At 53.0% G+C, this 27,958-nt stretch overlaps 1 protein-coding gene across 6 annotated transcripts in view; it reads left to right on the forward strand.

Moving 5' to 3' along the window:
• LOC147122869 (uncharacterized) overlaps nucleotides 1-27,958 on the forward strand; it is a 278,977-nt gene that overhangs the window by 179,634 nt on the left and 71,385 nt on the right. For 5 of the 6 annotated variants that reach the window (XM_085961537.1, XM_085961547.1, XM_085961528.1 and 2 more), the window contains one exon: nucleotides 8,317-8,463. The exons of the other annotated variant lie outside the window; for it this stretch is intronic. In XM_085961537.1, the coding sequence (XP_085817663.1) occupies nucleotides 8,317-8,463 (147 nt within the window). The remainder of the gene's footprint in view (nucleotides 1-8,316; nucleotides 8,464-27,958) is intronic. 6 annotated transcript variants of the gene reach the window in all.

Consider the following 27,958-nt stretch of genomic DNA (forward strand, 5'->3'; position numbering starts at 1 on the left):
GATGACCCTTCGTCAGAACTGGAAAAAGTTGGAGCAGTAGCAGATATTTAAGCAAGTGTCGAGCAGGGAAAGGGGGGAGGGGAGGAAAGGACAAAAGGGAAGGTCTGTGATAGGATGGAAGGCAGGAGAGAGTAAAAGACAAAAGGGATGATGGTGCAAGGCAAAAAGAGATGGTAATGGGACAAGTTAAGAAACAAAAGATGACTCTAGATGAGGTGTAAATGGCAATGGCAGAATGATCAACAGCGGGCCATGTGAGAGAAGAACAAAAACATTGGGGCCGAGGTTATAGTCTGAAATTGTTGAACTCGATGTTGAGTCCAGAAGGCTGTAAAGTGCCTAATCAAAAGATGAGGTGCTGTTCCTCGAGCTTAGGTTGACCTTCGTTGGAACAATGTAAGAGGCCGAGGACAGAGAGGCCAGAGTGGGAGTGGAGCAGAGAATTAAAGCGACAGGTGACCGTAAGCTTGGGGTCATGCTTACGGACTGAACGAGGTGTTCCACAAAGCGGTCACCCAATCTGCATTTGGCCTCCCCAGTGTAGAGGAGACCACATCGTGAGCAGCGAATACAGTATACTAAATTGCAAGAAGTACAAGTAAATCACTGTTTCACCTGGAAGGAGTGTTTGGGGCCCTGGACAGTGGCAAGGGAGAAGGTAAAAGGGCAGGTGTTGCATCTCCTGCACTTGCACAGGATGGTGCCAGGGGAAGGGGTGTTGGAGGTGATAGAGGAATGACCAGCGTGTCGCGGAGGAAGTGGTCCCTTCGGAATGCTGAAAGGGGGGGGGGGGAGGGGGAAGATGAGTTTGGCGGTGGGATCACACTGGAGGTGGCGGAAATGGCAGAGGATGATCCGTTGAATGTGGAGGCGGGTGGGGTGAAAGGTGAGGGCAAGGGCAACCCTATCGTGGTTCTGGGAGGGAGGGGAAGGGATGAAAGCAGAAGTGCAGGAAATGGAACCGACACGGTCGAGGGCCATGTCAACCACGGTAGAGGGGAATCCTCGATTGAGGAAAAAGGAAGACATATCGGAAGCACTAGTATGGAAGGTGGCTTTGTCAGAGCAGATGCGACGAAGACAGAAAAACTGGGAGAATGGAATAGTGTCCTTACAGGAAGCGGGGTGGGAGGAAGTGTAGTCCAGGTAGCTGTGGGCTTATAGTGAATGTTTGTCGTCAATAGCCTATCCTCAGAAATGGAGACAGAAAAGTCGAGGAAGGGAAGGGTGGACATTCCCCCCCGACGACTCCCCCCTTCCCCCCCCGACTCCTCGCCCCTCCCCCCGACTCCTCGCCCTTCCCCCGACTCCTCGCCCTTCCCCCGACTCCTCCCCCCGACTCCTCGCCCCTCCCCCCGACTCCTCGCCCCTCCCCCCGACTCCTCGCCCCTTCCCCCCGACTCCTCGCCCCTTCCCCCCGACTCCTCGCACCTTCCCCCCCGACTCCTCGCCCCTTCCCCCCGACTCCTCGCCCCTTCCCCCCGACTCCTCGCCCCTTCCCCCCGACTCCTCGCCCCTTCCCCCCGACTCCTCGCCCCTTCCCCCCGACTCCTCGCCCCTTCCCCCGACTCCTCGCCCCTCCCCCCGACCTCCTCGCCCCTCCCCCCGACTCCTCGCCCCTCCCCCGACTCCTCGCCCCTCCCCCCGACTCCTCGCCCCTTCCCCCCGACTCCTCGCCCCTTCCCCCCGACTCCTCGCCCCTCCCCCCGACTCCTCCGCCCGTTCCCCCGATTCTTCGCCCCTTCCCCCGACTCCTCGCCCCTTCCCCCCGACTCCTCGCCCTTCCCCCCGACTCCTCCCCCCTTCCCCTTCCCCCTTCCCCGACTCCTTCCCCCGACTCCTTCCCCCGACTCCTTCCCCCGACTCCTCGCCCCTCCCCCCGACTCCTCCACCTTCCCCCGACTCCTCGCCCCTCCCCCCCGACTCCTCCACCTTCCCCCGACTCCTCGCCCCTCCCCCCCGACTCCTCGTCCCTTCCCCCCGACTCCTCCCCCTTCCCCCCGACTCCCCCCGACTCCCCCCGTTCCCCCCCCGACTCCTCGCCCCTCCCCCCGACTCCTCGCCCCTTCCCCCGACTCCTCGCCCCTCCCCCCCGACTCCTCGCCCCTTCCCCCCCGACTCCTCGCCCCTTCCCCCCGACTCCTCGCCCCTTCCCCCCGACTCCTCGCCCCTTCCCCCGACTCCTCCCCCTTCCCCCCCGACTCCTCCCCCTTCCCTCGACTCCTCGCACTTCCCCCCGACTCCTCGCTCCTCCCCCGACTCCTCGCCCCTCCCCCCCGACTCCTCGCCCCTCCCCCCCGACTCCTCCCCCCGACTCCTCGCCCCTTCCCCCCCGACTCCTCCCCCCCCGACTCCTCCCCCCGACTCCTCCCCCCCGACTCCTCGCCCCTTCCCCCCCCGACTCCTCGCCCCTTCCCCCGACTCCTCGCCGCCCCGACTCCTCGCCCCTTCCCCCCGACTCCTCGCCCCTTCCCCCCGACTCCTCGCCCCTTCCCCCCGACTCCTCGCCCCTTCCCCCCGACTCCTCCCCCCCGCCTCCTCGCCCTTCCCCCCGACTCCTCCCCCCGATTCCTCGCCCCTTCCCCCCCGACTCCTCGCCCCTTCCCCCCGACTCCTCGCCCCTTCCCCCCGACTCCTCGCCCCTTCCCCCCGACTCCTCGCCCCTTCCCCCGACTCCTCGCCCCTCCCCCCGACTCCTCGCCCCTTCCCCCGACTCCTCGCCCCTTCCCCGACTCCTCGCCTCTTCTCCTCGCCCCTTCCCCTCGCCCCTTCCCCCGACTCCTCGCCCCTTCCCCCCGACTCCTCGCCCCTTCCCCCGACTCCTCGCCCCTTCCCCCCCGACTCCTCGCCCCTTCCCCCCCGACTCCTCGCCCCTTCCCCCCCGACTCCTCGCCCCTTCCCCCCCGACTCCTCGCCCCTTCCCCCCCGACTCCTCGCCCCTTCCCCCCCGACTCCTCGCCCCTTCCCCCCCGACTCCTCGCCCCTTCCCCCCGACTCCTCGCCCCTTCCCCCGACTCCTCCCCCCCGACTCCTCGCCCCTTCCCCCCGACTTCTCGCCCCTTCCCCCCGACTCCTCGCCCCTTCCCCCCCGACTCCTCGCCCCTTCCCCCGACTCCTCCCCCCCGACTCCTCGCCCCTTCCCCCGACTTCTCGCCCCTTCCCCCGACTCCTCGCCCCTTCCCCCCCGACTCCTCGCCCTTCCCCGACTCCTCGCCCCTTCCCCCCGACTCCTCGCCCCTTCCCCCGACTCCTCGCCCCTTCCCCCCGACTCCTCGCCCCTTCCCCCGACTCCTCGCCCCTCCCCCCCGACTCCTCGCCCCGACTCCTCGCCCCTCCCCCCCGACTCCTCGCCCCTTCCCCCCGACTCCTCGCCCCTCCCCCCACAACTCCTCGCCCACCCCGCCCCCTCCCCCAACTCCTCACCCCAACTCCTTGCCCCTTCCCCCGACTCCTCCCCCTTCCCCCCGACTCCTCCCCCTTCCCCCGACCCCTCCCCCTTCCCCCGACCCCTCCCCGACTCCTCCCCCTTCCCCCGACTCCTCCCCCTTCCCCCGACTCCGCCCCCTTCCCCCCGACTCCGCCCCCCTTCCCCACGACTCCTCCCCCCTTCCCCACGACCCCTCCCCCGACTCCTCGCCCCTTCCCCCGACTCCTCGCCCCTTCCCCCGACTCCTCGCCCCTCCCCCCGACTCCTCCACCTTCCCCCGAATCCTCGCCCCTCCCCGACTCCTCGCCCCTCCCCCCGACTCCTCGCCCCTCCCCCCGACCCTTCCGCCGACTCCTCCCCCCTTCCCCCGACTCCTCCCCCCTTCCCCCCGACTACTCCCCCCTTCCCCCCCGACTCCTCGCCCCTCCCCCCGACCCCTCGCCCTTCCCCCGACTCCTCCCCCCGACTCCTCGCCCCTTCCCCCGACTCCTCGCCCCTTCCCCCGACTCCTCCCCCCTTCCCCCGACTCCTCGCCCCTTCCCCCCGACTCCTCGCCCCTTCCCCCCTCGACTCCTCCCCCTTCCCCCGACTCCTCCCCCTTCCCTCGACTCCTCGCCCCTCCCCCCGACTCCTCCCCCTTCCCCCGACTCCTCGCCCCTTCCCCCGACTCTCCCTCCCCGACTCTCCCCTCCCCGACTCCTCGCCCCTTCCCCCCGACTCCTCGCCCCTCCCCCCGACTCCTCGCCCCTCCCCCGACTCCTCGCCCCTCCCCCCGACTCCTCGCCCCTCCCCGACTCCTCGCCCCTCCCCCGACTCCTCCCCCCCACCCCTCCCCCGTCCTCCCCGACTCCTCCCCCGACTCCTCGCCCGTTCCCCCCGACTCCTCGCCCCTTTCCTCGCCCCTTCCCCCCGACTCCTCGCCCCTTCCCCGACTCCTCCCCCTTCCCCCGACTGCTCCCCCCTTCCCCCCGACTCCGCGCCCCTTCCCCCTCGACTCCTCCCCCTTCCCCCCGACTCCTCCCCCTTCCCCCCGACTCCTCGCCCCTTCCCCCGACTCCTCCCCCTTCCCCCGACTCCTCGCCCCTTCCCCCGACTCCTCGCCCCTTCCCCCCGACTCCTCGCTCCTCGCCGCTCCTCGCCCCTTCCCCCCGACTCCTCGCCCCTCCCCCCCGACTCCTCCCCCCGACTCCTCCCCCCTTCCCCCCCGACTCCTCCCCCCCGACTCCTCGCCCCTTCCCCCCGACTCCTCGCCCCTTCCCCCGACTCCTCGCCGCCCCGACTCCTCGCCCCTTCCCCCCGACTCCTCGCCCCTTCCCCCGACTCCTCGCCCCTTCCCCCGACTCCTCGCCCCTTCCCCCCCCGACTCCTCGCCCCTTCCCCCCCCGACTCCTCGCCCCTTCCCCCCGACTCCTCGCCCCTTCCCCCCGACTCCTCGCCCCTTCCCCCCGACTCCTCCCCCCCGACTCCTCGCCCCTTCCCCCCGACTCCTCGCCCCTTCCCCCCGACTCCTCGCCCCTTCCCCCCGACTCCTCCCCCCCGCCTCCTCGCCCCTTCCCCCGACTCCTCGCCCCTTCCCCCCGACTCCTCGCCCCTTCCCCCGACTCCTCCCCCCGACTCCTCGCCCCTTCCCCCCGACTCCTCGCCCCTTCCCCCCGACTCCTCCCCCCGACTCCTCGCCCCTTCCCCCCGACTCCTCCCCCGACTCCTCGCCCCTTCCCCCCGACTCCTCGCCCCTTCCCCGACTCCTCGCCTCTTCTCCTCGCCCCTTCCCCTCGCCCCTTCCCCCCGACTCCTCGCCCCTTCCCCCCGACTCCTCGCCCCTTCCCCCCGACTCCTCGCCCCTTCCCCCCCGACTCCTCGCCCCTTCCCCCCCGACTCCTCGCCCCTTCCCCCGACTCCTCCCCCCCCGACTCCTCGCCCCTTCCCCCCGACTTCTCGCCCCTTCCCCCGACTCCTCGCCCCTTCCCCCGACTCCTCGCCCCTTCCCCCCGACTCCTCGCCCCTTCCCCCGACTCCTCCCCCCCGACTCCTCGCCCCTTCCCCCCGACTTCTCGCCCCTTCCCCCGACTCCTCGCCCTTCCCCCCCGACTCCTCGCCCCTTCCCCCCGACTCCTCGCCCCTTCCCCCGACTCCTCGCCCCTCCCCCCGACTCCTCGCCCCTCCCCCCGACTCCTCGCCCCGACTCCTCGCCCCTTCCCCCCCGACTCCTCGCCCCTCCCCCCGACTCCTCGCCCCTCCCCCCGACTCCTCGCCCCTCCCCCCGACTCCTCGCCCCGACTCCTCGCCCCTTCCCCCCCGACTCCTCGCCCCTTCCCCCCCGACTCCTCGCCCCTTCCCCCGACTCCTCCCCCCCCGACTCCTCGCCCCTTCCCCCCGACTTCTCGCCCCTTCCCCCGACTCCTCGCCCCTTCCCCCGACTCCTCGCCCCTTCACCCCGACTCCTCGCCCCTTCCCCCGACTCCTCCCCCCCGACTCCTCGCCCCTTCCCCCCGACTTCTCGCCCCTTCCCCCGACTCCTCGCCCCTTCCCCCCCCGACTCCTCGCCCCTTCCCCCCGACTCCTCGCCCCTTCCCCCGACTCCTCGCCCCGACTCCTCCCCCCTCCCCCCCGACTCCTCGCCCCTTCCCCCCGACTCCTCGCCCCTTCCCCCCGACTCCTCGCCCCTTCCCCCCGACTCCTCGCCCCTCCCCCCACAACTCCTCGCCCACCCCGCCCCCTCCCCCAACTCCTCACCCCAACTCCTTGCCCCTTCCCCCGACTCCTCCCCCCGACTCCTCCCCCTTCCCCCCGACTCCTCCCCCTCCCCCGACTCCTCCCCCTTCTCCCGACTCCTCCCCTTCCCCCAACTCCGCCCCCTTCCCCCCGACTCCGCCCCCCTTCCCCCGACTCCTCCCCCCTTCCCCACGACTCCTCCCCCGACTCCTCGCCCCTTCCCCCGACTCCTCGCCCCTTCCCCCGACTCCTCGCCCCTTCCCCCGACTCCTCGCCCCTCCCCCCGACTCCTCCACCTTCCCCCAACTCCTCGCCCCTCCCCGACTCCTCGCCCCTCCCCCCGACTCCTCGCCCCTCCCCCCGACCCTTCCGCCGACTCCTCCCCCCTTCCCCCCGACTCCTCCCCCCTTCCCCCCGACTACTCCCCCCTTCCCCCCCGACTCCTCGCCCCTCCCCCCGACCCCTCGCCCTTCCCCGACTCCTCCCCCCGACTCCTCGCCACTTCCCCCCGACTCCTCGCCCCTTCCCCCGACTCCTCGCCCCTTCCCCCCGACTCCTCGCCCCTTCCCCCCGACTCCTCGCCCCTTCCCCCCGACTCCTCGCCCCTTCCCCCCGACTCCTCGCCCCCGACTCCTCGCCCGTTCCCCCGATTCTTCGCCCCTTCCCCCGACTCCTCGCCCCTTCCCCCGACTCCTCGCCCCTTCCCCCCGACTCCTCGCCCCTTCCCCCCGACTCCTCGCCCCTTCCCCCCGACTCCTCGCCCCTTCCCCCGACTCCTCGCCCCTCCCCCCGACTCCTCGCCCCTCCCCCCGACTCCTCGCCCCTCCCCCCGACTCCTCGCCCCTCCCCCCGACTCCTCGCCCCTCCCCCCGTCCCCTCCACCTTCCCCCGACTCCTCGCCCCTCCCCCCCGACTCCTCGTCCCTTCCCCCGACTCCTCCCCCCCTTCCCCCGACTCCTCCCCCCCTTCCCCCGACTCCTCCCCCCTTCCCCCCGACTCCTCCCCCGTTCCCCCCCCGACTCCCCGCCCCTTCCCCCGACTCCTCGCCCCTTCCCCCGACTCCTCGCCCCTCCCCCCGACTCCTCGCCCCTCCCCCCCGACTCCTCGCCCCTCCCCCCGACTCCTCGCCCCTCCCCCCCGACTCCTCGCCCCTCCCCCCGACTCCTCGCCCCTTCCCCCCGACTCCTCGCCCCTTCCCCCCCGACTCCTCGCCCCTTCCCCCGACTCCTCGCCCCTCCCCCCCGACTCCTCGCCCTTCCCACCGACTCCTCGCCCCTTCCCCCCCGACTCCTCGCCCCTTCCCCCCCGACTCCTCGCCCCTTCCCCCCGACTCCTCGCCCCTTCCCCCCCGACTCCTCGCCCCTTCCCCCCGACTCCTCGCCCCTTCCCCCCCGACTCCTCGCCCCTTCCCCCCGACTCCTCGCCCCCTCCCCCGACTCCTCCCCCCTCCCCCCGACTCCTCCCCCCTTCCCCCGACTCCTCGCCCCTCCCCCCCTCCTCCTCCCCCCTCCCCCCCTCCTCCTCGCCCCTCCCCCCCGACTCCTCGCCCCTCCCCCCCGACTCCTCGCCCCTCCCCCCCGACTCCTCGCCCCTCCCCCGACTCCTCGCCCCTTCCCCCCGACTCCTCGCCCCTTCCCCCCCGACTCCTCGCCCCTCCCGACTCCTCCCCCCCCCCGACTCCTCGCCCCTTCCCCCCCCCAACTCCTCACTGTTTTCTTTTCATAGATACATAGATACATAGAAGATAGGAGCAGGAGTAGGCCATTCGGCCCTTCGTGCCTGCTCCGCCATTCGATGAGATCATGGCTGATCCTTTAATTCAGTATCCCGTCCCCGCCTTCTCTCCGTAACCCTTAACCCCTTTTGCCCGTAGAAATATATCTAATTCCCTCTTAAATATATTTAATGAGCTGGCGTACACTGCCCTCTGTGGCAATGAGTTCCACAGGTTCACCACTCTCTGAGTGAAGAAATTCCCCCTCATCTCTGTCCTAAATGGTTTAGCCCTTATCCTTAAATTATGTCCTCTAGTTCTGTTCTCACCCGCCAAGGGAAACATTCCTTCTGCATCCAGTCTGTCTAGACCTGTCAGAATTTTATACACTTCTATGAGGTCCCCTCTCAATCTTCTAAACTCCAGTGTGTACATCCCTAAACTACATAGTCTCTCCTCATAGGTCATTCCCGCCATTCCTGGTATCAGCCTGGTGAATCGCCGCTGCACCCCCTCCATGGCAAGAACATCCTTCCTCAGATGAGGCGACCAAAACTGTACACAGTACTCGAGGTGTGGTCTCACCAGTGCCCTGTACAGCTGCAGCAAGGTATCCCTGTTCCTGTATTCTAACCCTTTTGCTATGAAGGCCAGCATACCGTTTGCCTTCTTGACCGCCTGTTGCACCTGCATGCTCGCCTTCAGTGACTGGTGTACAAGAACACCCAGGTCTCTCTGTACTTCCCCCTCTCCCAATCTATCCAAACAGTAATAGTTGGGAGCAGATAAAGATTACTTCTGTGGCAATGGTAATCCATTTATGTTTTATAGAAGTGCACATTGAAAAATCACAGCTGAGACAAACCAAAACAAGCAAACTAATCATCTGGGAAAAAAATGTGTAAAGCTTTAACAACAACAGAAAATGCTGGAAACAGTCAGCAGGTCAGGCAACATCGTGGAGAGAGAAACAGAGTTAATGTTTCAGGTCGATGACCCTTCGTCAGAACTGGAAAAAGTTGGAGCAGTAGCAGATATTTAAGCAAGTGTCGAGCAGGGAAAGGGGGGAGGGGAGGAAAGGACAAAAGGGAAGGTCTGTGATAGGATGGAAGGCAGGAGAGAGTAAAAGACAAAAGGGATGATGGTGCAAGGCAAAAAGAGATGGTAATGGGACAAGTTAAGAAACAAAAGATGACTCTAGATGAGGTGTAAATGGCAATGGCAGAATGATCAACAGCGGCCATGTGAGAGAAGAACAAAAACATTGGGGCCGAGGTTATAGTCTGAAATTGTTGAACTCGATGTTGAGTCCAGAAGGCTGTAAAGTGCCTAATCAAAGATGAGGTGCTGTTCCTCGAGCTTAGGTTGACCTTCGTTGGAACAATGTAAGAGGCCAAGGACGGAGAGGCCAGAGTGGGAGTGGAGCAGAGAATTAAAGCGACAGGTGACCGTAAGCTTGGGGTCATGCTTACGGACTGAACGAGGTGTTCCACAAAGCGGTCACCCAATCTGCATTTGGCCTCCCCAGTGTAGAGGAGACCACATCGTGAGCAGCGAATACAGTATACTAAATTGCAAGAAGTACAAGTAAATCACTGTTTCACCTGGAAGGAGTGTTTGGGGCCCTGGACAGTGGCAAGGGAGAAGGTAAAAGGGCAGGTGTTGCATCTCCTGCACTTGCACAGGATGGTGCCAGGGGAAGGGATGTTGGAGGTGATAGAGGAATGACCAGCGTGTCGCGGAGGAAGTGGTCCCTTCGGAATGCTGAAAGGGGGGGGGGGGGGGGGGGGAGGGGAAGATGAGTTTGGCGGTGGGATCACACTGGAGGTGGCGGAAATGGCAGAGGATGATCCGTTGAATGTGGAGGCGGGTGGGGTGAAAGGTGAGGGCAAGGGCAACCCTATCGTGGTTCTGGGAGGGAGGGGAAGGGATGAAAGCAGAAGTGCAGGAAATGGAACCAACACGGTCGAGGGCCATGTCAACCACGGTAGAGGGGAATCCTCGATTGAGGAAAAAGGAAGACATATCGGAAGCACTAGTGTGGAAGGTGGCTTTGTCAGAGCAGATGCGACGAAGACAGAAAAACTGGGAGAATGGAATAGTGTCCTTACAGGAAGCGGGGTGGGAGGAAGTGTAGTCCAGGTAGCTGTGGGCTTATAGTGAATGTTTGTCGTCAATAGCCTATCCTCAGAAATGGAGACAGAAAAGTCGAGGAAGGGAAGGGTGGACATTGGAAGCAAAGTGAATGAAATTTTCTAGTTCAGGGCGAGAGCAGGTTTGCTCGGCAATAGAGTTCTCTGCCTCTGTTATGTTCTGTTGTATTGCATTGAAATGTTTAACATTATGATTCCTTACCTCTGGAAGTTGAAAGTATTCCTGTAGCGTCTGCTGGGACTAGGGTAAGCAAATAACCACTTCTAAACTGTCAAGTGTTCATTCTCATTTAGTTTACCTAAGGTATTGCAGACATCTGCACCCAAGGTCAAGGTTTGTTCCTATTATTTAGCAGATTCTACAAGGGTGTTTGTATTAATCTAGGTCACTAGACAGACAATTTATTGGTAAGGTGAAACCATGAGAAATAAATTATAACAGACTTTGAGATTCTATCACAGATCCCATTGTCTAAATCTTAGCTGATAAGTTGGTACTGTAACCTCCTATCAGTACCTGAAAGCAGAATCGCCTAGGAGCTGCGTGAATAAGATCTAGATGTGATCTTATTAAATCAGCCAAAAGAATATTGCTGTAAAGACTATAATTAAATGTATTTGTTACAAAAGTACTGGTAAGAAAACATAGTCTTGTCTAGCATTGCTTGGTATAGTGACTAAATGAAGAACTAAATAATGGTGAATTTCCTGGAATAACAACAGAAAATGCTGGAAATACTCAGCAGGCCAGGCAGCATCCTTGGAGAGAGAAACAGAGTTAACGTTTCAGGTCTGGGACCCTTCATCAGAACTGGAAAAAGCTGGAGATGTAACAGATATTAAGCAGGTGCAGAGACAGGGGTGGGTGGTGGGGGGTGGGGTAGGAGGGGAGGAAGGAATTGAAAGAACATCCTGTACTTTTGTAAGAGGCAGGAAAGATAAAATGTTGCAAATGGGAGTGGCAAAAATCATACTGCATGAAAAATGGGGGCAGGGATAATTATCTGAAATTGTTGAACTCAATGTTGAGTCCAGCAGACTGTAAAGTGCCCAATCGAAAGATGAGGTGCTGTTCCTCGAGCTTACGTTGAGCCTCATTGGAACAATGTAATAGGCAGAGGACCGAGAGATCAGAGCGGGAGTGAAGCGGTGAATTAAAATGACAGGTGACCGGAAGCTCAGGGTCTCCCTTACGGACTGAACGGAGGTGTTCCGCAAAGCGGTCGCCCAATCTGCGTTTGGTCTCCCCAATGTAGAGGAGACCGCATCATAAGCAGCGAATACAGTATATTAAATTGCAAGAAGTACAAGTAAATCGCTGTTTCACCTGGAAGGGGTGTTTGGGGCCCTGGACAGTGGGAAGGGGGGAGGTAAAAGGGCATGTGTTGCATCTCCTGCGCTTGCACGGGAAGGTGCCAGGTGAAGGAGAAGGGCTGTTGGGGGTGATTGAGGAGTGGACCAGGGTGTCGCGGAGGGAGCGGTCCCTTCGGAATGCTGAAAGGAGAGGTGAGGGGTGTTAGGTCCGTGTATCTTAATGTTGTGTCCTTCAATAATCAGACAACAGACTGCAGGGAACGATTCAACAGGTGTTGACTGAATGAGGGTTACTCTAGAACTAACTCTACAGATCACTACTCAGGATTTATATACAGGTGTGGCCACTGCCGGTACTACAGTATACAGGAGCTGTAAAAAGTAGTTCTCTCCCTTAAGGTATATATACATTACAATTCCTCCCCTTTTAGATTAACAGTACCATAATACTCATTTAACAATTAACATTTTTAATATACAATGATATATGAAAATAGTCCATTCATATATTCAGTCTCTGGGGAGGCTTCCTGATTCTTTCTGGATAACACCTTTCCCGAGTGTCTCGCTCTTGGTGCGGAGGCGATTCTAACACCCTGTCGTCAGTTGATTCATCAGCTTCCAATGCTATTGTTTCTGAGGTATATGCGACCTGTACGTCGGGTTCCTCACCAGGTACGTATGGCCGAGACATGGGGTTGACTCGCTCCTGTGACTCTAGGATCTGGTCAGCATGACGTCTCACGATGCTCTCCCCAACGTCCACTGTGTACATTAGTGGGCCCTGCCGTGTGCATATCGTTCCTGGCTGCCATTTTTCTGTTCGGTAGTCGCGGGCCAAGACTGGTTGCCCGACATTGAAGCTCCTTGTTGGCTTCTCATGGATGTGCTGGAATTGCTTACTCTCAACATCTCTTCGTACGTTTGGTCTGAGAAAATCCAGGCGAGATCTTAACCTTTGGTTAAAGAACATCATGGCTGGGGCCTGGTTGGTGACTGCATGTGTCGCATTCCGGTAGGCGAACAGGAAATTGTCGACCTTGTGCTGCAGCGGAATGTTGTCATTGTACATAGCCTTTATTGCCTTCTTAAAGGTTTGTACGAACCTCTCAGCCAATCTACTTGTGGCTGGATGATACAGGGCGGATGTGTAATGCCTTACCCCATTCTTTTTCAAGAACCTCTGGAACTCTTCGGACACAAACTGTGGTCCGTTGTCGGAGCAAATCTGTTCTGGCAAGCCATTCCTGGCAAAAATGGTCCGTAGGACTGCAATAGTTTTCTCCGTGGTGGTGGAGGACATTTTGATGACCTCAGGCCATTTCGAGTGCGCATCCACGGCTATTAAAAACATTGAGTCCATGAATGGACCAGCAAAATCAATATGCACCCGTTGCCATGGAGATGAGGGCCACTCCCATGGGTGTAGAGGGGCCTGTGGTGGTGCATTTTGGACTTTCTGGCATCCTGAGCAGCTCTTGGTCAGGTCCTTGATTTGTTTATCGATTCCCGGCCACCACACATAAGCCCTGGCTAGGCTTTTCATTTTTACCCCTCCCAGATGACCCTCATGAAGCTCATTGAGCACTCTATCCCTTAACTTGGGTGGAATTACCACTCGGGATCCACACATCAAGGTCCCCCAGCACACTGACAGCTGTTCTCTCCTTGTCGAGAATGCTGGCAACAGTGAGTCGCCATGTGCTGGCCATCCCTTCACCATCAAATCATATACCCGAGACAGTGTCGGGTCATTTCGGGTTTCCTTTTCGATACAAGCGTTAGTTACCGGTAGGTATTCAACTATAGTCGAATGGAATATTTCGACAGGATCCACTGCTGGTGCTTCCTCCGCAGTAGGCAGTGGCAGGCGTGATAGCCCATCAGCATTTCCATGCTGTTTCGTGCCCTTATATTCAATCTCATGGTGGTGCGTCCTTAGAAAAAGTGACCATCTTTGTAGTCGTTGCGCAGTCATCACCGGAACACCCTTCTTCGGATTAAAAATGGAGACAAGAGGCTGGTGATCAGTCAGCAAGGTGAATTTCTGCCCGTGCAGATAGTGATTGAACTTTTTCACTCCCCACACTAGGCTGAGGGCCTCCCTGTCAATCTGGGCGTAGTTACGCTCGGCTGAGGTTAGTGATCGTGACGCAAAGGCTATTGGCCTCTCTGAGCCGTCCGAGAATTTGTGCGACAGCACCGCACCAATGCCGTAGGGTGACGCATCACATGCCAACCGAATTGGTAATGCCGGGTTGTAATGGGCCAATACCTCTTTCGATGTGATTAGTGTTTTGCTCTTCTGGAAAGCTCGTCTACATTCGTCACTCCACTTCCATGGCACCCCAGTTTGCAGTAGGGTGTTCAGTGGGTGTAGTATTGCAGACAAATTTGGCAAGAACTTATGGTAGTAGTTTACCAGCCCGAGGAACGACCTCAGTTGTGACACATTTTCCGGTGCTGGAGCCTTGACTACTGCCTCAATCTTCTCTGGGGACTTATGTAACCTCTCTTTATCGATAACGTGGCCACAATACGAGATCTGTTTTCTAAAAAACTCGCATTTGGGGCGGTTAGCTCGGAGCCCATATTCCTGCAATCTAGTGAGCACCTGCTCCAGGTTGGCAAGGTGATCACTGTCATTTTCGCCCGTGACCAGGATGTCGTCCAAATAACACTGGGTCCCTGGGATCCCTTGCAGGACTTGTTCCATTGCCCTCTGCCAAATAGCCGGAGCTGATGCTACCCCGAATACCAGCCGGTTGTATTGGTAGAGACCTTTATGGGTGTTGATTGCGAGGTATTTTTTTGATGCTTCTTCTACCTCCATTTGCAGATACGCCTGGGCCAGATCAATCTTAGTGAAGCGTTTCCTTCCAGATAGCGAGGCGAAAATATCTTCAATCCACGGAAGTGGATATTGTACGGTGTGAAGGACCGGGTTCACTGTTACCTTAAAGTCCCCACAGATGCGAACCTTCCTTCGGTAGTAGTTTACCAGCCCGAGGAACGACCTCAGTTGTGACACATTTTCCGGTGCTGGAGCCTTGACTACTGCCTCAATCTTTATCGATAACGTGGCCACAATGCTGCTCAACAACTTTTTCATCACAGGGACGATGGGTGTAGCCCACTCGCTCCAGTCTACCTTGGACAGTACACCTGAACGTTCCAGACTCTGCAGCTCTGCTTCGACGGCTGGGCAGATCGCATAAGGTACCGGTCTGGCCTTAAAAAATTTTGGGCTTGCGTTTTCTTCAATTTTAATCATCGCTGTCATGCCTTTTAGTGTTCCGAGTCCTTGCTGGAACACTTCTTTTGCGTCAGTTAGGATCTTTGACAGTCGCCCAGGTGTGACGTCGTCATCCTTTTTGTCAGCCACAGTCAGTGCCTGTATGGAATGCCAATCTAGCTGTATCTTCCAGATCCATTCACATCCTAGTAGTGGTGGTCCTCCATCTGGCAATACATATAGGTCCATTTTTGGTGTTTCGTTGCCGTTATATATAACGTTCACCCTTATTTTTCCTTTGGGGTAGACTTTTTGCCCCGTGTACGTCTTCAAGACAATCTTTGTATCTCTCAAGAGTATATGTGAGAATAGCCGCTTGTAGTCCCTTCGGTTTATGACTTAGGGCTGATCCTGTGTCCAATTCCATTTTCACTTGGACTCCTGCTATCTTGAGCGTGACCCAGATAGTTTGGTGATCCTCCATTTTGATCACATTATGTAGTTTCAGACAACCCAGCTCCTTGCTTCCGGAGTCTGTATCACTCTTCTGTTCGTCTGAACTACTCTCCGTCACCTTATGTACCTTCTTGTACTTCTCCTGTGGAGATTTCTTGCTGCTGGTTTCCTTCCCGACCTGCAGACTCTTGCTATGTGTCCTACTTTTCCACACTGTCTGCACACTTTGTCCTTGAACCAGCAATCATTATGGTCGTGTGTTGTTCTGCCGCAGCGATAGCACTTCACTGTTCCGTATGACATTTCATTTGTGCCATATTCTTGCGGTCTCCGTTGTATCTCTGCAGCGCCCCGTGCTGCTGCTTCGTGTGATACTGCAATGCTGAAAGCCTTGTCCAGCGTAAGATCCTTTTCTGATAGAAGCCGTTTCTGGGTTCCTTCACCTTGAAGCCCACACACAAACTTGTCCCTTAAAGTATCTGCTAGTCCCGTTCCAAACTGGCAGCGTTTCGATAGCTTGCGCAGTTCCGTTAAATACTCAGCATTACTTTCATCTTTATGCTGGTTCCTTTTGTGAAAGTTAAATCTTTCTGCTATCAGCAGCGGTGTGGGGTTTAAGTGGTCCTGTAGGATTGACACTATGTTTTCAAAATCCTTTTCTACTGGCTTCTCTGGGGTTACTAGGTTTCGTAGTAAGCCATACGTTTTTGCACCCATTGAATTCAACAATACCAGCGCTTTCTTGTCATCTGGCACTTCATTCGCCTTGCAGTATACTTCTATGCGTTCGACATATGTCATCCAATCTTTGACTTCATTGTCGAACGCTGTGATACTGCCACTCTTCGGCATTTTTGGGTGTGGTTAGACTGGCTTAAAATGGCATCCCCCGCGCTTTCCTTTCTTCCCCGCTGCGGCTTAAAATGGCGTCTCCTGCGCTGCTGCCAACGCCGCTCTCGGCGGTCCTCGTGGCAAATGGCGATGCCCTGTGGGTTTCGTGCGCTGCTCCTGCGCTGCTGCCCGCCGCTCTCTGCGGTCCTCGTGGCAATGGCAGCGCCTCGCGTTTTCCTGCGCGCCTCTCTCCCCCGTTGACGCTGCTCGGCCCTTGAACACCGGCTGCGCTCTGCTCTCTCTCGTCTCTTTCCCCCGTTGACGCCGCTCGGTCCTGAACACCGGCTGCGCCCTGTGCGCTCTGCCCTCTCTCTATCCCCCGTCGACACTGCTCGACCTTTTTCTGTATCGCTCGGTCGAGCTCTAGCCCGCCGCTGTCCAGGAAGGGTCTGCGTAGTACCTGTTGCCAGCCCGTGCCGCTGGACCACCGTGACTGGAAAGCCAAGCCTGGCTCTCGACAGCCTCCCCTGCGATGCTCAAACCTCCGCTGGATGACTGGGCGGTTGCCCGTGGTCGACGCCTGTGCTTCTGGACTCGACCTTCTTCCACTGTTCTCCAGGAGTGAATCCCTGGGAGGTGATGCAGAGTTGCAGGTAGGTTCGAATCTGCCTCGTCGCCAATGTTAGGTCCGTGTATCTTAATGTCGTGTCCTTCAATAATCAGACAACAGACTGCAGGGAACGATTCAACAGGTGTTTACTGAATGAGGGTTACTCTAGAACTGAATGTACAGATCACTACTCAGGGTTTATATACAGGTGTGGTCACTGTCGGTACTACAGTATACAGGAGCTGTAAAAAGTAGTTCTCTCCCTTAAGGTATATATACATTACAAGGGGAAGATGTGTTTGGTGGTGGGATCACATTGGAGGTAGCGGAAATGGCGGAGGATGATCCGTGGAATGTGGAGGCTGGTGGGGTGAAAGGTGAGGACAAGGGGAACCCTATCATGGTTCTGGGAGGGAGGGGAAGCGGTGAGAGCAGAAGTGTGGGAAATAGAGCGGACACGGTCAAGGGCCGTGTCAACCACAGTAGAGGGGCATCTTCGGTTGAGGAAAAAGGAAGACATGTCGGAAGCACTGGTATGGAAGGTGGCATCGTCAGAACAGACGCGGCGGAGACGGAGAAACTGGGAGAATGGAATAGAGTCCTTACAGGAAGCGGGGTGGGAGGTAGTGTAGTCCAGGTAGCTGTGGGAGTCGGTGGGCTTGTAGTGGATGTTTGTCGAAAGCCGATCGCTAGAAATGGAAACGGAGAAGTCAAAGAAGGGAAGGGAAGAGTCGGAGATGGACCATGTGAAGGTGAGGGAAGGGTGGAAATTGGAAGTAAAGTGAATGAACTTACCTAATTCAGGGCGAGAGCAGGAAATGGCACCAATACAGTCATCGATGTACCGGAAAAAGAGGTGAGGGAGGGGACCAGAGTAGGACTGGAACAAAGAATGTTCCACATATCCCATGAACAGGCAGGCATAGCTAGGGCCCATGCACTGTCCTGGCACTGTCATCAATCAACTTAAAGGACAATTCCATCCCAACTGGAATTGGGAATAAGCTCGGAGGCTATTCTTCATTACGCAAAGTCCATTTTGCAGTGTCTACTATCAAGCTGCTTTTGGCTCTTTAGATTTTGTAGAATGAGGTTACTCCAACATGTTTCACTTTGTGAGAGCTGTGGCCAAGTGTCGTTTCATCACTTCTTGCCCTTTTTTTGGTGGTAACTGCATTGATGAGAGACCATTATTGACAGAAAATTGGATGAACTTGTTGCGTCGGACAATGCTGCGCATCATTTAAAATAATAAACTTCTTAAAGAGAGTTCTAAACAAAATTTGAACTAGCAACATGCTGAATTAATCATTTTTGTACCTTATCACATCAGCAACTGTCTTCAATTGAATGCAAATGAATATGGCCTGTGATGTTGGATTGACTTTTAGACTTTTCACTTTTTTATATACTTATTAGTATATATTGGCCATTTTATATTTCCTGGTAATCAAGTGCAAATTATTTCTGAATGAAATTGCAGTGATTATCTTAGAATCATTAGTGATGCAGTGTGGGTGTCAGTTTATTGGCTGTCACTGCTTGCTCTGGTGGTCACTGTTGGACAAAAAAAGCACCCCCAAGAACTGAATAAAGCCATCCTTTTATCAGAAAAACAAATAGATATATTGGTGTGATTGCAAGACTCTCATCACACCTTATGGTTTAAGATTGAAATTATGAGCCAGTTAAACTTCACTCTTGTGGTGTATGATGTCAAATGACTCCCTTACAATCATATACACACATACATAAAATATAACTGTGGACATGGGTGGCATTGCTAGATGCTGTCTAGATTCTGCTATATTTGAAAATGTGATCTTGGAGGATTACCTACCTTTTTCTGCCACTTTCATGTGTCTACATTTTTTAATCAAGTGTTGACATTTTCAGATTCTTTGAAAAATACTGTGTCATAAGGTTGCTCACATGAGGGATGGCAAATATGCCAGTGTTTAAAACACAGCTATAGCATTGCCAAAGTATGGTGAAGAATGCACTGCTGACACTAATAAAACTAAAATAGTGCCCCCTTTGGAATACTTGGGAAGACACTGGCATCATGCAAACCTGGCCAATCTTTCCTTTTATTGAATTACACACAAGCAAATTTGTAGAATATGCTGAGGTGCTAGTAAATTATCAACCCTCAACCTCAGGATTTCAAAACATCAATCTCCCTTTGGCAGATGTCATTAATATTTTGCCTGATACTTGGGAGTATATTGATATATAGAACAATCATGTAAACAGCTTCTTTGACTCGTATTGCTGCTACTCCATGATTTTCCCAGTAAGACGAATGCTCCCCATAAAATGGTACACTTCACTATTGCTAGTTATGCTGATAGAGTTAGATGAGGAAAGACAGGAGGAAGCTCGAGTGGAGCATAAACGCTGGTATGGACTGGTTGGGCCGAATGGCCTGTTTCTGTGCTGTATATCCTATCCTATGAATTGGTTGTATTTTAAGCATCTGTAGTTTGTTTAATAATAAGTAAAAAGGGACAAAACAGGAAGACATTAAACCCAAGAAGGAAACATTTTGTTCTTCCTGCACATTTTGCCTGCCCCAGGATATTTCTTACTGAAAGGCAGATAGCCGTTAAATACACTAATTAAGAGGGGAGAGCAATAGGTTAATTATCTTCTTGCAGTCTCTTAACTTCCTAGTATTTCAGCAGTTTATTGAATTTATTGCAGAAGCACATAATAAATTTTAAGTTTTTAATATATATATATATTTAACATGCTAGATGAACTCAATTCTTTGCCCTTATGGAATTTGTGTTAAATGTACAATTTGATTTAAGGCCTAAAAAGTGCTCCTAATGGGGACTTACATTTGGAAGCAATAGCTCATGGGTATTTGAATTCCAAGATCTTTAAACAGTTGAAGTAATTTGTGTCAGGTGTGCGCCCACAGCCATATAACATGAATGCTGTAGACTTTGTATGACTTAAAACCATACACCATATATGTATGCAACAAAATGCAAAGAAAATTCACTGCTAAGAAATCACTACTGGTCTAGAAGAATGTTAAATGTCAGCTCACTTTCTATATGCTTTGATCTTGTTTTTATTTTGCAAGCTAAGTCCCAACAGCAAAATGCTGTTTATATATACTGCAAGATGGGAAGTCAGTGGAAACATAATTAATATTTAATGGGTTGTGTGGTTATTCCTTACTTAAAACTACAGTATCCATTTACTGGTTGTTTCTTCTTGTGTTTGATAAATGTACCATATCCCAATTAAAGATCTAAGTGTATAGGCTGATTCATGCCCACTTTATGTTACAACACTGCCACAGATGGTAGCCCCAATTTCAATGGTGGTGCTGCATTTATATATGAGGTGGTGATTCTGCTGTCAAAGGGGCCAAGAACAATCGAAGTAAACAATTTCCAAAGGGTTTGTTGGAGGCAGCATTGCCAATGACACAAAGGCCCGGAATTTGCAATCAGCAGCAAAGCAAAGGTGTTCGCCGCTGGCCCTGAAGAAAGCTGCCCACAGAGATCTCGCAAACTCTGTGGTGAGAAGTTTGCCTTTTTCGACGCGTAAGTGATTTCAGTGCAGTATAGTGGAGATTCCCTAGCGTGCTCTGCTGTGACGTTAACAAGCTGTCTAAGCAGCCAATCACATTCTCACAGACAGGTAAGCTGTCTAAGCAGCCAATCAAATTCTCACAGACAAGTAAGCAGGAAATGAGAACCTACTTTTATCCTGACTTTTTAAAAAGGACGCAACTGCTGTCAATGAACCGGAAGCTGCGTAGAAGTGTTCTGCGCATGCGCGCTTCCGGTTCGTGACGCTATCACGCGTGCGACGAAAGGCTCGTTGGTTCCGAATGGCCATGATGCATGATGGGCCTGGAGAAGGAGGAGTGGGGAGAGGGAGAAATGGACGAACTGTTGGTGGGAGCGGAGATAAGTAGATTGAAGGAGATATGATCTATCTTCCTTGAATGCTGATTGAAATGAGTTAAGTAGATTAAGTATGCAAATTATTAAACTTGGTTTGTGAGCGCAGAATTCGAGGATTGTTGACTGGCATGCCGTTTGCTCTGGCTGTTTGAAAGATGAGCACCGTTTGCCTTTGTTGATGTTGTGGAGCGGTGCTGCGCGTTGCCTGGCTGCTCGGCTTCAGCCCAGAGTGGCGAGTCTCTTCCATATGCGTTTCATCGTCTTGACAACTGTTGTGCTGCACATTTTTGTTTTGCTTCATTTTCTATCCCTTTCCCTTTCTTGATGGAAAATAACCTCTCTCTATTTTTAGATCTTGATATATAGATACGCGTTTGCCTTTATATACTGCTTTGATGTAGAAAATGTTACTAAGTGCTTTGCAAGTTGGAGAGAGGGAGGTGGTGGTGTGGGGCGGAACAAAATAAAGAATTAAATGAGATAAAGGAAAGTAGGTATTGCCATGGAGTGTGTCAGCCAGTGGCTCAGTTGGTAGCAGCCTCGCCTCTGACTCAGAAGGTTGTGGGTTCAAGTTCCACTCCAGAGACTTGAGCACAAAAATCTAGGCTGCACTGTCGGAAGTGCTGTCTTTCGGATGAGATGTTAAACCGAGTCTCCGTCTACTCTCTTAGGTGGACGTAAAAGGTCCCTTGGCACTATTTTGAAGAAGAGCAGGGGAGTGATCCCTGGTGTCCTGGCCAATATTTATCCCTCAATCAACATCACAAAAACAGATTATCTGGTCATTATCACATTGCTGTTTGTGGGGGTTTGCTAAGCGCAAATTGGCTACTGCATTTCCTACATTACAAACAGTGACTACACTTCAGAAAAAGTACTTCATTGGCTGTAATGCGCTTTGGGACGTCCGGTGGTCATGAAAGGCGCTATATAAATGCAAGTCTTTCTTTCTTGGAGTGAGTGTTTGGAGAGGTGACTGAAAGCTTGGTTGAAATAAGTTTCTAAAGGTGGAGGGAAAGAAGTACAGGGGTTGAAGAAGGGACTTCTTTGGGGTCAAGGTGGTTGAAGGCTCGTCCACCAATTGTGTGGTGAAATGAGGATGAGATGCACAATTTGTCACAGTTGGAGAATGAAGAGAAGGGACATAATTGCTGGAGGAGGTTGCAGAGATGAGGTGAGGCAAGGCCATGGAACGATTGGGGGCCATAGGAACATTGGAACAGGAGTAGGCCACTCAGCTGCTTGAGCCGGTTCTGCTATTCAATTAGATCATGGCTGATCTGTACCTCAGCTCCATATCCTTTGATACCCTTACCTAACAAAAAATTAGTCTTGAAAGCTCCAATTGTCCCAGTATCCACAGCGGGGGAGAGAATTCCACATGCCAGAGAGCCATTACAGGTCAGCGAGGACAGGAATTGATGTACAAGCTGGACTTGGTGTAGGGCAGGTTATACAGGTGGCTGAATTTTGGACGAGTTGGAGTTTTAGGAGGATGGGAAGTTAGCAAGGAGGATGTTGGAGAAATTGACTCTAAAAAGTGACAAAAGCATGGATAAGGGTTTCGGTGTCAGTGGGGCTGAGGTAGGGCATAAGTGGGCAATCGGTGGAAGAAAACAGTCTTGGTGATGGATAGAATGTGGGGTGATTGGTGATAGAAAATATATAATGTACAGAATTGTTCCTGCTTGTCAAGTTTCACATCTTTCCAGCCTCATGACTTATACTAACTTATTTCCTAGTAATCAGCATGTGCTTATTGGCTGTTAAATCAAGTGATTATAAAACAGCTGATAATTTTTTAGTGTAAATGTCAATACATGTCATCTTTATCAATTATATTGTCTGCAAATCTGCTGTGGAAGACTTTATTTGCTCTATATTATAATGTTCTTAAAACTAGCAATAGGATTTTGGGGGAGGAAATTACTTGCATCTTAAGCAGGTTTTAAAGTGTTATATTTTTATTTTCTAGCAGCCATGTGATCTATTGGAACAAAAAACAGTAAATGCTACAAATACACATAGGTCAGACAGTACTGTAAAGTAAGAAGGATAGTCAATATTTTGGGTACAAGCATCAGCCTTGGCTCAGTGTTGTACTCTTGCCTCTATCAGAAGCTCATGGGTTTAAGCTCCACTCTAGAGACTGAAGCACATAATCTAGACTGAAGCAGTGCTGAGGGAGTGCTGCACTCTTGGGGGGTGATGTCTTTCGAATGAAACAATGGCCCGGTTTTTGTGGTGGTACTGACAGTGAAACTGTCAGTGTTCGCTGCTATTACCCCTCTGAAACTGGCCGTAACTTCAGGATTTAGCGCCTGCGCAGATAAACGTGGAAATCCTGAGGTTGTGGTCAGTCATTCCCTGCTTTGCCACGGGCTGGGCTGTGGAACTCTCTGGAATTGGCAATCACTTAAACTGACAAACCTTTCCTTTTCTGCTCTAATGTCGCTTTTAAAAACCCCATTAAAAAGTTACGCCTTGATGAAAGAGGTGTAACTGGGTTTTTAACGGTATATTGACTGCTGAACAACTGTCCTGGCCCTGAAAAACTAATTTTATATTTGTGGAATGTCAGATTTCTCCAGTATGATAAAAAAAAATTACTAGATTTTTAAAATAATCAAAAAATGTTAACATTTGCTCATGATATTTCAGCTTCTACCTTAACCCCATGTGTATGGCCTAATCTTAATCTTTATTTTGTTCGCTATAAAAAAAATTTTAAGTGACTGATAAAAGCTGCTTTTTATTTCCTGGTTTGTTGTCTGTGAGAATTCTTCAATATGATTGGCTGGTTAGACAGCTTAATAACATTACTGCTGCTGCACGCTGGAGATTCCCTATAGACCGCGCTATAATCAAATTAACATTGAGAAAGCTAATGTTTTCGCAACAGAGATCGTAAGATCTTTGTGGGTAGCTTTCTTCGAGGTCAGCGGTGAGCGTTGTCACTTCGCCGCTGACCGCAAATTCCAGGCCAGTATATAATTTTTTTTCCTGAAGAGAAGGGCATCATCCTTAAAAGGGATAGAAGTTAGAATAATTGATGCTGGATAAGACTTGCTTCACTTTATCCAGTTAAAACCTATAATTCTTGCTAAAGCATTCAGGTTCGCTTGGATGATCAAAATTATTGATTCTCAGGCAAGTTTCCTTTTATGTTGTAAGTGTCCTCATTGAGGAAGCTTTGGTGCACATAGCTCTCATGATGCTAGTCTGAAACTCTAGCACTTTGAAATTGTGGAAAGAAAGTTTTTACAGGGAAGGGTTGATGCTGATTGGGCTTGTGGGGACACCAAAGCCCAAAAAGATTTGGATGATGTAAATTTGTGTGTTCTAAATCCACCTATATCTGTATGAAGCATACCTGCCATTGTATTCCGTTGCATTTTGTGATATAACCATTCCCACCTTTGGTACACCTTTACAACTAGCAGCTGCAGTAGATTTTACAGGCCCATAATCAACGTTAACAAATACAAACAAACTGTTAGAGTTTAATGCAATCATTGCGTCATATGTCTAACAAAGTAGGTTCCTGGAAAATCTTGGGAGCTTTCATATATTTTATATAAGTAGCTGAAAAAAGTTATATCACATCAGTCACCTGCAGTACTAACTGCGTGAATATGGTTTCCGTTTTTGCTTATCTGCCCTTCAGGTTTTTTGGGCAGTAATTGAGGACACTAATTACATCATTGCATCACAAATAATGGTCCATAATTTGCTGTCAAAATAACAGCGAGGCTAATGGCATTTGCCGTTATTTATGCACAAATGCAACAGCAACACCAGGCGAGGGCAGATGCGGAGCTAACATAGGAACATAGGTTAAATGCGGAAATGAAGCCATAATTGTGAGGTGTGAGTGCTGATAGCTGGAGAGTGTTGGTAAGTGAGTGCTGGGGGCGTGTTGCATTGAGCAGTGTGTGAGGCTTGTGGTGCAGATGGTGGGATATGGCATTTGCTGAAGCCTTCACTCACCTTGACCTGCCGTTTGAGGACATTAAACTTCTTTCAGCACTGGATGGCCGACTTTGGGACCACAGTACTGGCCATCACATAGGCGGCTATCTCCTGCCAGGGCCTTCGAGAGATGTATGGCGAGGCTTCCTGCCAGTGTGTAGGAAGCGGACAGCCCGCCTGCTCTCCATAGGCATGACCAGTGCCTCAAGAGCCGTGTTGGAGAATCTGTGGGCTCTCTCCCTGTGCTGCGGCTCCGGAAAGTGTTTGCACTGCTGTCTTCTTCCAGCTGAAGTTGTGAGTGCCTTGACAATAAGATGCACCTCCCGTTTAAGTACTGAGTAAACCCTGTGCCACACATGACTAGGAATTAGACTGGACTCAATATTGGCCCACCTGTTGAGCGTTAAGCCAATGAGCAGCGATTTTAGTGCTGAGATCAAGACTTTAATCATGTTAATGAGGACTGAACCCGAATTTTACGTGCTACCTAGACCATCTTGACCTGCCACAGCTTAACATCGTTGGGCCTCAACACTCCCATTTCATGGCCGTATCCAATTTCTAGGCCAATATGTTTCAATCAGATCACCCCTCATTCTTCTAAATTCCAGAGAGTATAGATTGTAAATAGCTGGGGCCCAGGTACTGATCCTTGCGACACCCCACTAGTCACAGCCTGCCAACCTGAAAACAACCTGTTTATCCCTACTCTCTGGAGTGACAGGGAATGTCGGATGAGCTGGAATGCTGTTTTGATCACAGCATGTTCTGTAGCCCTAAACATGAGTGAGGCCGACGGTTTTCTCAGTGACCTCTCCGGACCGCGATACGTGACCCTGTTTTGTCCATACTCACGCACTTGCTGGAACTGCACACAGAGCTTACAAACCAACCACTCTTGTACCTGCAAAATATATAGAGAGAAAGACTTGCATTTACATAGCGTCTTTCATGACCTCAGGACGTCCCAATCACTTCACAGCCAATTAAGTTCTTTTGAAGTGTAGTCATTGTTGTAATATAGGAAACGCGGCAGCCAATTTGCACACAGCAAGCTCCCACAAATGAGATAATAATCAGAGAATCTATTTCAGTAATGTTGGTTGAGGAATAAATATTGGCCAGAAAATTCCCCTGCTCCTCTTCCAACAGTGCCGTGGGATCTTTTACACCCACCTGAGAGGACACATGGGTCCTCGGTTTAACATTTCACCCGAAAGACGGAATCGCTAACAGTGCAGCACTCCTTCAATACAGTCCCTCAGTACTGGCACTGAGAGTGTCAACCTGGATTATGGGCTCAAGTCTCTGGAGTGGGACTTGAGCCTACGCCCTTCTGACTCTGAGGTGAGAGTGCTATGCACAGATCCTGTGGGGAAACATACCCTGGGGACCATTAGTGACCAATCATTTGCAACGGTTAGCCTCTTCCCTCCACAGCCTATTGCTACCGAACCCTGCTCCACAATCCTTCTCCCCCAGCTCACTTGCCTCAGCCTTTTCGCCTCTTGCCACTTTCCTTCACCTTTCCCCACACAGTCCTCCTTCTCCTCCTCCTCCCTCAGGTGGAGTATTGTGGACAATTATGCACACCACACTTCAATTAATAGGAAGCGGGTCTGATGACATCATCTGATGATGCGTCATCAGCCGGTTTCCTTAAAGGGGCCATGTCCACATTTATTTTGACAGTTGTGCTGTCAGTGCTCTACAGCATTGAGGTGCTGCAAACACTGACGAGCACTGCACAAAGGCACACGGCTGCACCCAGGCTCTCCCATGACTCCCTCCATATGCTTATGGAGGGTGCCACAGCATGCAGGGTGATTCTCTTCCCTTCCCATAGGCGGAAGAGACCTCCCCAGGAGATCAACGCAGCCTGATTGCACATTGCATAGGAGGGCACAAGCAGGAATGTCGTCAGGAGGACCAGGCTGCAGTGGCACAAACCTTTCAATGATCTGAGCAGATCACGAAACGTTGCTGCCAAGCCACACTCGACCTCATCCTGCTATGCCACTCATCACATCCACATCACTCTGTCTTCCCTACCCTACTCCTGCACATCCTCACTCACACCAACTTGCCTTGCACCTCCAGCCAGCCCTCTCTATCTACATATCACTTCCCTTTCTCACTAGCTACCCCTCACACTCACACTCAACCTACTGCAAGCATACGAACTAACAACACACAAGGGTAGGCACCTGGGTGGTTTAGCCAATGTTCATGTGAAGTTTCTGTTAATGTGTTGTCAAACATTGAAATCTATATTTTCAACACTTTACCTTATTGGACAGATCTGTGCTCATCTTTGGAAGTGTCTTTGTGAGTTCCAGTAAATGTTGAGACATAACTTCTTCCCCCTCCCCCAATTGTGATGAGTGTGAAAGGAATGGCTTGGACATTGTAGGGATGCTTTATGGTGCTGGTGTGGGGTGGTGCCAACCTGGCGCATCATGTGGCAGCCAGTGTGTACAGCGTCAAGTGAACTAAATCTGGCCATGATGAGGCCATCACTGGTCTCCTGGGCAGCAATGTGGTCGGGTGCTGATGCCCTGTGTCCTGTGCAGCATCAGGTGATTGCAGAGAAGGTTGTTGGTGATGTTAGTGTGCCTGGTGATGTTGGTGTTGGGGCTGATCGTGGAGGGATTCAGATCACCAAGGTGAGATTTTTTCAAGGGCACTGATGTTGCTGGAATAGATGGCAGCTGAAGTTGAGATGACAGAAGTCTGTCAATGGTGAGGGAGCTTGCTCCAAGGAGGTGACAGTGAATAGAGAGTTTACTCCAAACACGTCCAAACTTCATACAACTCAAAAGTGTCTTCCAAGTCCTGAAGGCTCAAGCTTCTGACATTGGAAAGTGACCAGCTATGAAATGGTAGCTTTCACACCACTTTTGCAGCTGTCAACTATTCACAACAATGGGGAAACATAGAGAACCCGACCTACTTACCTGACGTGATCCCCGAGCGACGGGAACCCCATTAAAAAAGTGGGAAAATAGAAATAGGCTGGCAAAATAGTAGTTAACAAGTGTTTAACAAGTAGTTAACTATCTTAAATGCCTCTCCCGCTGCTTGGCGTCAGGTCCGTTCTGAAATCACAGACCTGACACTTTGGAAACTTACATGGAGGCGGGTTCGGAGCGGGTTCCCAACCCGCTGTCAATCATTTCGATTTTGTCAGCGGACCTGCCTCCAAACCTGCCCTCTGAGCACCGGCAAAATTCAGCCCAAAGATTCAGCTTCAAAGATCTGACCAGGAAACACACTGTAGCAAAATAAACATTGTTAGTGACTTTATTTAATCTTTAACAGGTCACAGCTCTTTACTAAAACCATATTACTGCATCTGAAAATGCTTTACAAAAAACTTTAATTGCATTATTTAAAATGTTATTGTGCAACTCTTAAAAAAAAGTGAGGCAAAAGCTGGATATATTTTAGATTACATCACAAGGTTTATTACATGGCCGGAGTGTGGGCAAAGACGCTTTAAATTTCAGAAGCAGAACGCCTTCCTGTACTTTGCACACCAAGATGGAGGAGGGTTTTGCCACCAAATTTTATTGATTCTACTCGGCCTGGGATGAAGAAAA

This window comes from Somniosus microcephalus, chromosome 2 (genome assembly GCF_052327205.1).
Source record: "Somniosus microcephalus isolate GS21.2 chromosome 2, FLI_Smic_1.0, whole genome shotgun sequence".
Lineage (NCBI taxonomy): Eukaryota > Metazoa > Chordata > Chondrichthyes > Squaliformes > Somniosidae > Somniosus > Somniosus microcephalus.